The 14,939-nt window shown below is 40.8% G+C and overlaps 1 protein-coding gene across 1 annotated transcript in view; it reads left to right on the top strand.

Annotated features, from left to right (window-relative positions):
* Positions 1-14,939, top strand: part of MRPL1 (mitochondrial ribosomal protein L1) — an 82,839-nt gene that overhangs the window by 12,903 nt on the left and 54,997 nt on the right. Inside the window, exons 2-4 of the mRNA XM_073637085.1 lie at positions 6,095-6,215; positions 8,603-8,882; positions 13,913-13,996. Coding sequence (XP_073493186.1) covers positions 6,095-6,215; positions 8,603-8,882; positions 13,913-13,996 — 485 coding nt within the window. The remainder of the gene's footprint in view (positions 1-6,094; positions 6,216-8,602; positions 8,883-13,912; positions 13,997-14,939) is intronic.

The raw sequence follows: 14,939 nt of genomic DNA, 5'->3' as shown, positions 1-14,939 counted from the left end.
GCACACACACAGATAAAGCTTCAAGAGTAAGAAAACCACATGATAGAGGTAGATGAAACCTATCTGATGCGCATCTGGCGTTGATACCACCCAAAGGGCTCGTTCACATGACCATATTTTCGGTCTAAGTGCTGTCTGTGAAAAACCCGGACAGCACTAGGGCCAATGCTATTCAATGGGGCAATGCAGATGAGTGGGTTTTTTTTGTTTATTTTTCTGACCAAATCTGTGTGTGAAAAAAATAAAAAATTTTAATCAAATGGAATTAAGCTTGAAGTTTATAGCTACGGATGTGCCAATCCACTTTTCTTTTTTGCAAGTATAAGTGAATGGGATCTTACAGAACTAGAACTTTCTGCAAAAAGCAAACCCCTGATACGTCTTTGTCAACAGAAAAAGAGAAGTAATAGCGCTTTGAAAACCCCAAAAAATTGGCTGCGTTTTATATGGGGTTAGGTTAAAGAGGTTGTCCACTACTTTAGCAGTCATGACCTATTCTTACGATAGGTCATCAATGACTGATCGTTCGGGGTCCGACACCCAGCACCCCAGCCGATTAGCTGTCATCGCTGGCGGCAGCAGCGGCCGCCGTCCGAAAATACTCGCTTGTGAAGCTGTCTGTCTTCTGATAGTGGCTGCCGCAGGGTACTACACATCCACCTCCTATTGATTTGAATAGGAGGCGGATGTGTAGTACCCAGCCTCGGCCACTATCGGGTCATTCTATGTCACGTGGTCCAAATCTGAATATTTTTTTTACCCGATGTCTTCAGATTTTTTTTTCTTAGTTTTTTTTTTTTATTATTTTAGTGAATTACAAAAAAAAAGATTACCATTTTTATCTGCATTAGTTATTTTTTTTATAGATTTCTAAAGTTTTGAAAGTCTGAATTTTGGGTTTGTATTATTACATTTTTTTATCATATCTCTGTTCAGAAATAAGAAAAAGATGGTAGAGGCACCGTTTTTGTTTAGAACGGTACAGGCTTTAATTTGATATGTCACAAGACTATGTTGGTATTTTATTTTTGAGGAGTCAAGGTCAAAATTTTGACGCACAATTTTGTAAAAACAACAATATAAAATTTTCAAAAAAGGCATGTACGTTACTTGAGTTCTTGGTTACATTTGTACAAGGATTCAAGTTGGGCTCTCCTTGGGACCATATTTTTAAGTTAGATTTTCTAAATACAGTCTCATCCTAATCATATGTTAAATATTAAAGTAAAAGTAGCAGTATTAAATATTTAACCCCCTGCATGACCGGAGTAATTTCCGTTTTTGCATTTTCGTTTTTTGCTCCCCTTCTTCCCAGAGCCTGAACGGGAAAAAAATTCCAAGTGCAGTGAAATTGCAAAAAAAAAAATGCAATTCCACAGTTGTTTTTTTTTCTTTCTTACCACGTTCACTGAATGCTAAAACTGACCTGCCATTACTATTCTCCAGGTCATTACGAGTTTGTAGATACCAAACATGTACAGGTCCTTTTTTATTTAAGAGGTGAAAAAAAAATCCAAAGTTTGCTTTAAAAAAAAAAAAGCGCCATTTTCCGAGACACATAGCGTCTCCATTTTTTTGGGATCTGGGGCCGGGTGAGGGCTTATTTTTTGCGCGCCGGGCTGACATTTTTATTGATACCATTTTGGGGTATATCCGATGTTTTGATCGCCCGTTATTGGATTATACTGCAATGTTGCGGTGACCAAAAAAACGTAATTCTGGCGTTTGGAATTTTTTTCTCGCTACGCTGTTTACCAATCGGGTTAATTCTTCTTTTATATTGATCGGGTGATTCTGAACGCGGCGATACCAAATGTGTGTATGTGGTTTTTTTTTTTTTTTATATATATATATATATATATATATATATTTTGAATGGGGCAAAAGGGGGGTGATTTAAACTTTTATTTTGTTTTTTTAATATTTTAAAAAACATTTTTTTACACTTTCTGCAGGCTTCAATAGTCTCCATAGGAGACTAAAAACAGCAGTTTTCTGATTGCTTCTACTGCATACAGGCGACAAGCATATGTTATGAGCGCCGACCACTAGGTTGTGCTCATAGCAATCTTTTTATGACAACCACAGGGGTCTGCTGCAGACCCCGGGTTGCCATGCCCACCCATCAGTGACCCGCGATCACGTGACTGGGTCACTGATGGGTGGGGTAAGTGACGCGCCTCCGACGCGGCACTGTTAAATGCCGCTGTCAATCTTTGACATTTAACTGGTTAACAGCCGCGGGTGGATCGCGATTCCATCCGTGGCTGTTGCGGGCACATGTTAGTTGTCAGCTGATTCTTACATGTGCCCTGTTCAGTGCGGGCTCAGCGCCGGAGCCCCCGCTGAACCGGCCTTTCCGACGTGGTGCGGACTATTACTGACTATGTCGGAAAGGGGTTAAATATACGTGTATGAATTTTTTTTTATTATTACCACACTAGACATGTCCTTTTTCAAGTTTTTAAACAGAGTATAGTAGTTAAATCATCAAGCTTTAAAATAAAACAAAATGAACTAGTCTGAACAATTAATAGTAAGGTTAAGTGCCCACGTAGCGTTTTTGCGGCGTTTTTACGGCTTGTAAACGCTTGTAAAACCGTCTGCCATGCAAAGCAATGTGAATTCGGATGTGCTGTGCACATGATGCGCTAATTAGCGTGCCGAATTCGCATTGCGTTGCAAAACGCAGCATGACCATTTCTACCGCGATTACGCTGCAAATTTGCGGCCATTGAGGAACATTGAAACGCAGCAAACCCGCAGGTATATGTGGATTTGCTGCATTTCAATTAAATTCAATGGCTGCGAATTTGTGGCGTAATCGCGGTGCGTGTGGTACCCGGGATGAAGAGGAGACTACAACTCCTCTTCATCCCGGCTACCACGCGGTGAAAAAAAGAAATAAAAAGTTAAAAATAAACAAAACCTTTATGTATATTCACCTCTCCGGCGGCCCCCGGTCTGCTCCCGGACCGCGTCCTCTCTCCTTGGCGTCCCGCGGTGTACTGTCAGGACCTGCGGTGACGTCATTTAGTCACCTGATGGTCACGCGACCGCTGACGTCGGCGGTCAGGTGATGGTCACGTGACAATCAGCTGACTAAATGACGTCACCGCAGGTCCTGATAGTACACCGCGGGACGCCGAGGAGAGAGGATCGCCGCCGGGAGCAGACTGGAGGAGACCGGAGAGGTGAGTATACAGGTTTTTTTTTATTTTTAACGTTTTAATTCTTTTTTTTTTTTTTTTTTTTTTTTACTACAGATACAGCATTTAAAGCATCAGTTGTTCACACATTATAAATCCATGCCGGTTGCATGGATTTATATTGTGTGACCAACTTGTCAAGCACTTTCCAAGTGATGCTAAAATCGCTTGGAAAACTGCTTGAAAAAAAAACATGCGAAAACGCTGAAAAAAACGCTTCTCTGGCAGAAAAAACGCATGTAAATCTGCATGCGTTTTTTTCTGCCAGAGAGAGGCAAAAACGTTCTGCATCAAATCTGCTACGTGGGCACATAGCCTAAGTCTTTACACTGACCTTTTATCATCAATTTGTCCATTCTTCTGGGCGAGATTAAATATTGTCCACAATCTCTTAAGAAAAATGACCCTTTCCTTTTGTGTCAGTATGTACGGCTGTTATGGTGTTTGGGTCCACCTGAGTTATATCTGATTTTTCTTTACTTTTAACCCCTTTCTGACACGAGACGTAGCCATACATCCCTGTGGTCTGATACTTATTGACCAGGGACGTATGAATACGTCTAGGCAATTTTGCGTTATCCCCGTCGGGTGTCAGCTGATTCTGACAGCTGACACCCAGCACTTAGCGCCAGGATCGGTGCCCACACCGCTCCCAACACTTTAACCCACGAAATGCTGCAATCGCAGCATTTAGGTTGCAGGCCGAGGGAAGAAAACCCCCTCTGCCTTTGGATCGGGGACCCCACGACGTCATTGCGAGGTCCCAATCGTTGCCATGGTCACCAGAGCTAGGAAAGTTGCCAGATCATGCGCAGTGCATGATCTGGCAACTTTGTGTGTCAGTGCAGAACTGACAGTCTCCTGCATCCCTATACTATACAAGCACAAGCGATCAGCCTGAAATTAGTGAAAGTCCCATAGTGGGACAAAGTGTAAAAAAAAAAAAAAAAATTGTACATTTTTTTTTTTTTTTTAAAAAAATCACATAATAATGTATGTGTGTGTATATATATATATATTGTAAAATAGGCAAGAAACTATGCTTTATCAAGATTTTCTAATTGACACTGTTTATATAGGGTTTTTTTTTATTATTTTTTTTTTTTTTGAAGTATGATCCCATTGAGAGCTCAACTTGAATTTTGGTACAGATGTGGCTAGGAGTATAGGAGACACATGTGAATTTTTTTTTCAAATTGAATATATTGATTTTTTGGAAATGCATTTTGAAATTTTGTGTTTGATTTCACATGGGTAAAATATTAACAAAATTACTCTTGTGATATATCTGTTGAAAGCCTGTACTGTTCTGAGGTGAATGGTGTTTTTCTCACTTCTCTATCTTGTTTTTTACCTGAGTTATAAGAAGAAACGTAAAGGCATGCAACACAGAAATTCACATTTTTTTCACAACTTTGAAAATGAATTTAAAAAAAACACTAAAATTTCTAGAATTTTTTTCTTCACATTTTGCATTCTCTAACACAGTATTAACCAAAGAACAAATTCTCAAAATAATTAAAAATATAGCGGTAATATTCATTGGTTCAATTGACATGGAATGACCCTATCTGAAGACGGCCAGCTCTGCAAGTATTTCCGACTGGTGGCCGACACTGATAACAGCTGATCGGTGGGAGTGCCGGGTGTCACCCCGAACGATCAGACATGGATGACCTGTCCTAAGGATAGGTCATCAGTGCTAAAGTAGTGGACAACCTTTTTAAGTTCCCATGATGAGTTTTTGACTCTGCAAATTTTTGCTGCATCCAAAAACGCAACATTTTATAATTTCAGCAAAGCAGATGGGATTTTTAGAAGCCTCATGCTCACTGGAGTTTTTTTTTTTTTTTTTAACACTTTTTAAACTGACCTACGGTGCGTTTTATGTGCAGATTTCTCCTAAAGATTTCTCTAGAAAACCCTGTCCGCACAGTGGAAAAAAAAGTGTGCCCATTTTCTTCCATTTGCTGTGGATTTTGTTTAGGCCCCATTGAAATGTCCCCTTTTTTGCATATACAAAAAATGGTCCAATTTTGTTCAGTGTCCTGTGTCAGATTTTCATCAGAGTTTGGTCAGAGTGTAAGTTTTTACCATCCGTGTTCAATCAGTATTTCTCATATGCAAAAAAAATCTGATGGAGGTTCCTCAACCTTCTCTGATCCAACAAACCTGAAAAACAAACAGCACTAAAATGGCATCCATATGCTGTTTGAGTTTTCTATGGACACATTTGTGTCAAAAACTGACTTCTTTTTTTGTGGGTTACTTGGTCCGGCAGAAAAATGCGAACATGAACAGCCCCATAAAGAGAACGCACTGTTCTCTTATCTGTGAAAAATATGGCTAGAAGTCATGTTGAAAACGGACGTCTGAATGAGGTCTTAAAGGGAATCTGTCTGTAGGATCAACCCTCCTCAGCCGTCTGTGGAAATGAGGGTCATAGAAAGTTGAATAAAATGATACTAGGATATCTGCGATCCGTTGTCATAATCTGGAGGCCGATTTTCATACAGATCAGTGTCCGGCACATAGTCCTGAACAGCTCATTTACATATAAGAAAAATCTGGATTTCTCTGGAATAAAACATCAGATTGCAGATATCAAGGTATTATTTTATTCAGCTTCCTATGACCTACATGTCCATGTAGACGGCTTAGGAGGGATCATCCTACTGACAGATGCCTTTAATGCTATACAAACAACACACTTCTAGCATATCGATTTCAGACCGCCTCTGCAGTAAGTTTTTGGGAAAACGGTCTGTTTTTCTAGGAATCTAGTATTAAATTTGGACTTGAATAATACATACACTAAAATGTGCAACAAGCTCTAATAAGAATTTCATTTAGTGAGTAATCTTTATCCCGATGTTGTTTTTCAGCTATCCATGGCTGTCATAGGCATGTGTTCCAGCAGGCAAGTTTTATTTGTCCTTCCGCCATAGCGAGCAGAAACTGGGTTACTGTAAGATTCTACGCTGCTGAATCCGCTGTGGTTAAAAAGTAAGTTTCTCTCAATGATTCTTAATGTTCACTATAAACTTGATTTTTGAAATATAGCGTACATGGAGTTGTGGTGATGAAATAAAAGGGTGAAATATGTAGCGGACAAAAAGAAAGATACCTTGAAACAACTGCCCCCCCCCCCATACACAATAAACTAACGTCTGCTAAACCCATTGATATCAATAGGTTTTTCCGATAGTCCTAATGTGTATGAGGACCCTGGACACATTATTTTGGGAGAGGTAAGAACCCTGTATGTCTCATTTCGGGCTGCCGCTCACTTGGCTCTTCCCGGACTAAGCCACCATCAGAGATGTCTGATAAGCGTCTCTCTCATAGAGCACACAGGAGCACTCGCCTGAGCAAGCACTCCTGTGTATGGGCAAGATACGTCCGAGATGGCTGCTAGCTGAACCATCTGAGGTGTGTGGGTCTTTACTTAGGCTATGTGCACACGATGCAGAAATGCTCCGGATTTTTCCTGAGCGTTTCTGCATCTCCCCTGGCAGAAAAAACACATGCGGATTGTACATGCGGATTGTACATGCGGATTGTACATGCGGATTGTACATGCGGATTGTACATGCGGATTGTACATGCGGATTGTACATGCGGATTGTACATGAGAATTGTACATGCATTTTTCCTGCCAGGGACAAGCGGAAGTGAAGCGTTCTTCACATGCATTTCCGCATGCAGGTTGTCAAGCGCTTTCCAAGCAATTTTAGCATCACTTGGAAAGTGCTTGACAACTTGGTCACACTATATAAATCCATGCAACCGGCAACCAGCATGGATTTATATAGTGTGACCCGAGAGAATGTATAAAAATAAAAAATAAATCTATACTTACCTTTCGATGGCCCCCGGTGTCTTGCTTCACTCGGTGCAGACTGCCAGCAGATCGCGGTACACTGCACTGAAGGACCTGCCAACGTCAGCGTCTCGTGACCAGTCACATGACTATGACGTCAGCGCAGGTCCTTCAGTCCATCGCGATTTGCCGGCATGAGAGGAGGAGCGCACTGGGGGCCGCCAGAAGGTAAGTATAATATTTATTTTTTATTTTATTCTTTTTTTTTTTACACTTTTCTATGGTACCCAGGTCCAGAGGAGAGTCTCATCTCCTCCACACCCGGGTACCATCCGCACATTAGAACGCATGGAAGGCGCATCTACATATACAGTGATGTGTAATCCATGCGATCTAATGAAAGTCAATGGTGGCGAAAACGCAGCGCTTCCACAAAATAGTTGGTAGTGCTGCGTTTTTTTCCTGCAATGATAATCCGCAGTGGAAATTTCCGCAGCATGTGCACAGCACATGCGGATTATCATTGGGGAACATGGCAGGCCTTCTACCAAGCGTTTTTTAAGCGTTTCTGCAGCTTTTTTGCCGCTGTGGAAACGCTTAAAAAACGCATCGTGGGCACACAGCCGACTGCTTTTTGTCTCCTCTTTATGTTGCACTTGTCAGCTGTAAGTAGTTATAATGTGATGAAGTATCTATACAGTATAGTTTACCTGTAGAATGTTTGTGTGCTTAGGTTTCTTATAAAGCATTTTCCAGGAATGTACTGCTCCCCTGCCTCCCCATTTCCTGGTTGCCGGAGGGCGATGGGCGCCTGCTGATTGACCGTTCGGTCTGGGTGCTTTGTGGTGACAAGCAGAGGCAGCTTGGCTTCTGCTGCATAGGAGGAGCGGGACACTGGACTGCAGCTGGTCGGATCCAGTGATCTGGCCCGTTTCAGAGCAGCGCTTTCATGCTCCATAGCAAAGAGCTGGCAAAGCTGCACTCCTTGCCTAGAAGTCCAGCCACAACTGATAGACTGCAGAGGTGGTTAGTAACCTAGGCAATGAGCAATAAATTATAGAAGTAAAAATCCCTCAGTTTTTGATTTCTCATAGCTGGTAAGTTGCTTTTTTATTCACAAGCACTGTGCAATTGCAACCATATGTGATTAAAAAAAAAAAACCTTTATTCATTGACTATTGTGCAGATATGTAGTTCAGTGACATTTCCACTACAGGTAATGTCACTTGAGTGATGAGAAAATGCAATTGGGGATCTCTGTGCCACAATGTCCGTGCTGCTAGCTTTGATTGATGTCCACCCAACAAAGCTTCATACGCCAGCAGTACATCCATCCCATACTGTTTTAGGTACGTGAAAGGTGCTAACCACTTCATGTGAGAGAATCGTCCAAAAATCAGATTTGAAGCTCTGCACTTTTTAAATATCTGTGCTACTATCCCTTTTCTTGTTTCTGTTTTCCCTGAATATTGTACCAAGCTATTTTTGGTTGGAATTTCTGAGTTTGGTGATACTCATTTGTCAGTTTGTTAGGATTATAAGGAGCATCGCCTCTTCCCACTGTTTTCAGATTTATCAAACAAAAGAAAGCCACTAAAGAACCAGTTTCTCGAAGATTAACCAGGGAGCAACTACTAGAAAAAAGAAAGGACACAGATCGTCCTAAACCCTTTGGCTTAACAGCATGGAAGCCCAGTGATGATGTGTATGTGGCCCGCTACTACCCCAAACCAACACTGGAACCAGAAACTGCAATAGAGATGCTTAAGACTTTCCAGAAGTTGGATTTTACCAACGCACAGCAGTGGGTGTTTGTGCAGCTCAAACTGGATATGAAGCTGGAGAAAAAGGTAAGTAACGTGTGATTACAACGATGTACTTGTACTCACACTTTTACTTTTGGATTTCAGTCCAGACTAGTCCAGGGGCATCGCTTTTTCCAGCCTTGTCCACCCTCAGATGCCATAGTCACACCCGTGCTCAGGCGCCGTAGTCACACCCGTGGTCAGGCATGGTATGGTATATTGCTGCTGAGTTGTATTTATCTACCCTTTGTACGCTGAACGGGACTTAGCATGACTAAGACTTTCTAGGCACCGCTTCATGGGTGCACTGCACATACCCAGTCCAGCTGAGCTGGCACTGCCGTTCTTCTATTCATCTATATTCACAACATTCCGAGAATAGATATGCAGAACTTGGCATCACTATACCTTCCTAGGCATGTGCAGTGCCCAGGAAGTCCAGCTCAGTCAGCGGAGCAATGGAGCTCTCCTGTTTATTGATGTTTTCTTCTTGGGCATGTTCAATGTGCCAATGAAGTCAGAGAGAGTACAACTTGTCTCACTGTGCACACTAAAGGAGGAGAGATGAGATTTACAGGGGCCGGATTAGTATGGTGGAAGGGATGCCAGCCTCCCACAACCCCAAAAGCAAGTCCTAGCTAATTAGCGTTTGACAGAAAGTGAATAGACTCAGAAAAATACTGAATAAAATATATCATTTATTAGATACATAGAGATAAAATGAGACAAAAGGACAATAGGGAATTACACGGGAAAAGACTTGATCCCAGAAAAAAGGGGGTTATAAGGAGTGGGTATAATTATAAATAATGGTATCCCTGATTGAATATAGTATAAATATATTAAGGTATAAATATATAGCAGTTGATGAGTATATAAGACATTTAAATATAAATAGAATAAATAAATCCAAGTGGATAGTCTACATACAGTCATGCTGCAAAATACACTCAATCACATAAATATAGTATCACATTCAAACAACAGGGAAAAGAAATTGAAAAGCAATACCATGTGAGAGCACCCCACAAACTCCAACGCACGTTTCGCCCTGTGGCTTTTTCAAGGAGTTGGAGTTTGTGGGGTGCTTTCACATGGTATTTCTTTTCAGTTTCTTTTCCCGGTTTGAATGCGATATACTCTATTTACAGGTGCATCTCACTAAATTAGAATATCATAAAAAAGATAATTTATTTCTGTTCTTCAATACAAAAAGTGAAACTCGTATATTATATAGAGTCATTACAAACAGAGTGATCTATTTCAAGTGTTTATTTCTGTTAATGTTGATGATTATGGCTTACAGCCAATGAAAACACAATGTACTGAAATGTATGTTCAGTAAATGCACTCAATACTTTGTCGGGGCTACTTTTGCATCAATTACATAGTTACATAGTTTATAAGGCCGAAAAAAGACAAGCGTCCATCCAGTTCAGCCTATTTCTTATGCACTGCAGTTATTCCGCAGCGTTGATCCAGGGGAAGGCAAAAAAAAAAAAAAACGACACCAATCTGGCAGTCAGATTAAATCCCTGGATTAATTAACGATCACTAAGCATAAGATGTAATTTTATTGTTCTCAAGAAAGGCGTCCAGGCCTCTCTTGAACTCATTAAGTGAGCTGGACATCACCACTTCCTCTCCCAGAGAGTTCCAGAGTCTCACGGCTCTGACCGTAAAGAATCCCCTTCTATGCTGGTGCAGGAACTTCCTTTCCTCTAGACGCATAGTGTGCCCCCTCGTCTTTGTCACCATCCTTGGTATAAACAGGTCATGGGAGAGATCTCTGTACTGCCCCCTGATGTATTTATACATGTTTATGAGGTGTCCCCTAAGCCTTCTCTTTTCCAACGTAAATAGGCCTAATTTTGACAACCTCTCTGGGTATTCTAGTCCCTCCATTCCCTTTATTACCTTAGTCGCCCTCCTTTGTACCATCTCTAGCTCCAATATGTCTTTCCTGAGCACCGGAGCCCAGAACTGTGCACAATATTCTAAGTGCGGCCTTACCAGCGCTTTATACAGAGGAAGAACAATGTTCTCATCATATGCCCCTATTCCTCTTCTGATGCATGCCATGACTCTATTTGCCTTCGCAGCTGCTGCCTGACACTGGGCACTCCAATTTAATTTGCTATTAACCAAGACGCCCAGGTCCTTCTCCATGTCAGATTTCCCCAACGGTTTCCCATTTAATATGTATGGGTGACTGCTGTTTTTCTTTCCCATGTGCATGACCTTACATTTATCGGCATTGAACCCCATTTACCATTTTTTGGCCCAACTCCCCAATTTATCTAAATCCTCCTGTAGCTGTGCCCTATCCTCATCTGTATTAACTACTTTACAAAGTTTAGTATCATCTGCAAATATTGCTATTTTACTATGAAACCCTTCCACTAGATCATTAATAAATATATTAAATAATATAGGGCCCAAGACAGACCCTTGAGGCACCCCGCTAGTAACCCTGACACCCCCTGAGCTTACTCCATTGATAACCACCCTCTGCTTTCTATCACTCAGCCAGCTATTTACCCACTTGCACACATTATCCCCCAGACCAAGCATTCTCATTTTATATACCAACCTTTTGTGTGGCACGGTATCAAACGCTTTGGAGAAGTCAAGGTATACAACATCCACTGACTCTCCCCGGTCCAGCTGTGAGCTCACCTCCTCGTAGAAGGCCATCAGGTTTTTTTGTCAGGATCGATCCCTCATGAATCCATGTTGATATGGAGTTAGACAGTTATTATCATTAAGATATTCTACAATAGCATCTCTAAGAAATCCTTCAAACAATTTACCCACAACAGACGTTAAGCTGACTGGTCTATAGTTCCCAGGGTCACTTTTAGACCCCTTTTTGAATATTGGTACCACATTTGCTTGGCGCCAGTCTAGTGGGACAGTCCCTGTCCATAAAGAGTGCTTGAATATAAGATACAGCGGTCTGTCTATCACATTACTTAATTCTTTTAGTACCCGGGGGTGTATGCCATCTGGGCCTGGTGACTTGTCTATTTTGATATTATTTAGGCGTTTCTGAACTGCCTCCTGGGTTAGGTGGGTGATATTTAGTGGAGGGTTTACTTTATCACTCTGCAATTCCTCCGATAAATTGTTTTCTTTTGTGAAAACAGTGGAGAAGGAGCTATTGAGTAGGTTTGCTTTACCCTCATCGCCCTCTAGGATTTTACCCAGGTTATTTTTCAATGGGCCAACTCCATCAGTTTTAATCCTTTTACTGTTTATATAGTTAAAGAACAGTTTGGGATTCGTTTTACTTTCCTTGGCAATTAGTCTCTCTGTCTCCTCTTTTGCTATTCTTATTTGTTTCTTACAGATTGTTTTTTTCCCTATAAGATATTAGCGCTTCCTCGCTGCCTTCTTGTTTAAGTTTACCGAAAGCCCTTTTTTTGTTTTTCATTGCCCTCCTGACTTCCTTATTTAGCCACATGGCTTCCTCCTATTCCTAGCCCTTTTATTCTCATAAGGTATGTACCTTCTACAGTGACTATGTAGGACTGTTTTGAAAATTTCCCATTTTCTATCCGTGCTCCTATTACTGAAGATACTATCCCAGTCTATAAGGTGAAGGGCATCTCTTAGCTGAGGTGTTATGGAAGCCCAGGTTGCTTTGATAGCAGCCTTCAGCTCGTCTGCATTGTTGGGTCTGGTGTCTCTCATCTTCCTCTTGACAATACCCTATAGATTTTCTATGGGGTTAAGGTCAGGCGAGTTTGCTGGCCAATCAAGCACAGTGATACTGTTGTTTTTAAACCAGGTATTTGTACTTTTGGCAGTGTGGACAGGTGCCAAGTCCTGCTGGAGAATGAAATTTCCATCTCCAAAAAGCTTGTCGGCAGAGGGAAGCATGAAGTGCCAGAAAATTTCCTGGTAGACGGCTGCGCTGACTTTGGTCTTGATAAAACACAGTGGACCTACACCAGCAGATGACATGGCTCCCCAAACCATCACTGATTGTGGAAACTTCACACTAGACCTCAAGCAGCTTGGATTGTGTGCCTCTCCACTCTTCCTCCAGACTCTGGGATCTTGATTTCCAAATGAAAATCGGAACCTGGGACCTTGTGGAGTGTGTCAATTACTGCCTTCTGGACATCTGTCAAATCAGCAGTAGTGATGAGCGAGTATGTTTTGTTAACCCTTTTGCCGAGTATACTCGGGCGAGCACAGAGTATTTACAGCGTGCTCGGTGATATGTTTGAATCACTCCCGCGTGCATGATTTGCAACCGTTTGACAGCTTTAGTACATGTGAGGAATGTCTGCTTCTTATACATTCCTCACATGTATTAAAGCTGTCAAACAGTTGCAAATCATGCACACGGGAGTGATTCAAACATATCACCGAGCACGCTGTAAATACTCGGTGCTCGCCCGAGTATCCTCGGCGAAAGGGTTAACAAAACATACTCGCTCATCACTAGTCAGCAGTCTTCCCCATGATTGTGGAGCCTACTGAAACAGACTAAGGAACCTTTTTAAATGCTTAGGAAGCCTTTGCAGGTGTTTTTTGTTAATTATTCAAATTTACTGAGATAATGACTTAGGTGTTTTCATTGGCTGTAAGCCATAATCCTCAACATTAACAGAAATAAACACTTGAAATAGATCACTCTGTTTGTAATGATTCTATATAATATGAGTTTCACTTTTTGTATTGAAGAACTGAAATAAATTAACTTTTTGATGATATTCTAATTTTGTGAGATGCACCTGTATGTGACGGGATGTATTTTGCAGCATGACTGTACGCACTGCAGAACTGGCTGTCAGTTAAGGTTCCGGGACGTGCTCAAAGACCCTGCTTTCAGTGTTGTGAGCGCCTACATGACTGAAAACCGGTGTGTCCCGGGAGAAATAGTTATTTTTGTCCTAGGTGCCGCACTTCCAGAACTGCAACCGGGCACCTTCATAACCCTACTAACTTATAGATTAATTATACATCTGCATGTTAATAGCATAATCAAACCAGACAAGTTCCCTTTCATTAAAAAATTAGCAAGAATATTTATTGTTGCTCTTCTGTCTAATACATTTCAGAGAAAAGTGGATCCGTTTGTTGGCTATCTTCATTTGCCATTTCCTTTTGTCATGGAGCCTAATAAGATCTTAGTGTTTACAGAGGTAAGTTCAAATAATTATGTGTGTATATGTGTATATATATATATATATATATATATATATATATATATATATATATATATATATATATATATATACAATACAGACCAAAAGTTTGGACACACCTCATTTAAAGATATTTCTGTATTTTCAGAAACTATGAATTAACACATGTGGAATTATATACTTAACAAAAAAGTGTGAAACAACTGAAAATATGTCTTATATTCTAGGTTCTTCAAAGTAGCCACCTTTTGTTTAATGTTTTTGAAAAAAAGCAGATCACAGACATGGCACAAAACTAAAGTCATTTCAAATGCCAACTTCATGGCTTTAAGAAACACTAAAAGAAATCAAGAAAAAAAATGTAGTACTCAGTAAGGGTAATTTTTTTCAGACCAAGCAGAGGGAAAAAATTATGGAACCACTCAATTCTGAGGAAAAAAATATGGAATCACCCTGTAAATTTTCATTTCCAAAAGTAACACCTGCATCAAATTAGATCTGCTCATTAGTCTGCATCTAAAAAGGAGTGATCACACCTTGGAGAGCTGTTGCACCAAGTGGACTGACATGAATCATGGCTCCATAACGAGATATGTCAATTGAAACAAAGGAGAGGATTATCAAACTCTTAAAAGAAGGTAAATCATAACGCAATGTTGCAAAAGATGTTGGTTGTTCACAGTCAGCTGTGTCTAAAATCTGGACCAAATACAAACAACATGGGTAGGTTGTTAAAGGCAAACATACTGGTAGACCAAGGAAGACATCAAAGCGTCAAGACCGGAAACTTAAAGCAATATGTCTCCAAAACAGGAAATGCACAACAAAACAAATGAGGAATGAATGGGAGGAAACTGGAGTCAATGTCTGTGACCGAACTGTAAGAAACCGCCTAAAGGAAATGGGATTTACATACAGAAAAGCTAAACGTAAGCCATCA

This window comes from Phyllobates terribilis, unplaced genomic scaffold (assembly GCF_046119375.1).
Source record: "Phyllobates terribilis strain yellow unplaced genomic scaffold, ASM4611937v1 Scaffold_1__5_contigs__length_1240528914, whole genome shotgun sequence".
Classification (NCBI taxonomy): domain Eukaryota; kingdom Metazoa; phylum Chordata; class Amphibia; order Anura; family Dendrobatidae; genus Phyllobates; species Phyllobates terribilis.
This window is presented reverse-complemented; position numbering and strand designations above follow the sequence as displayed.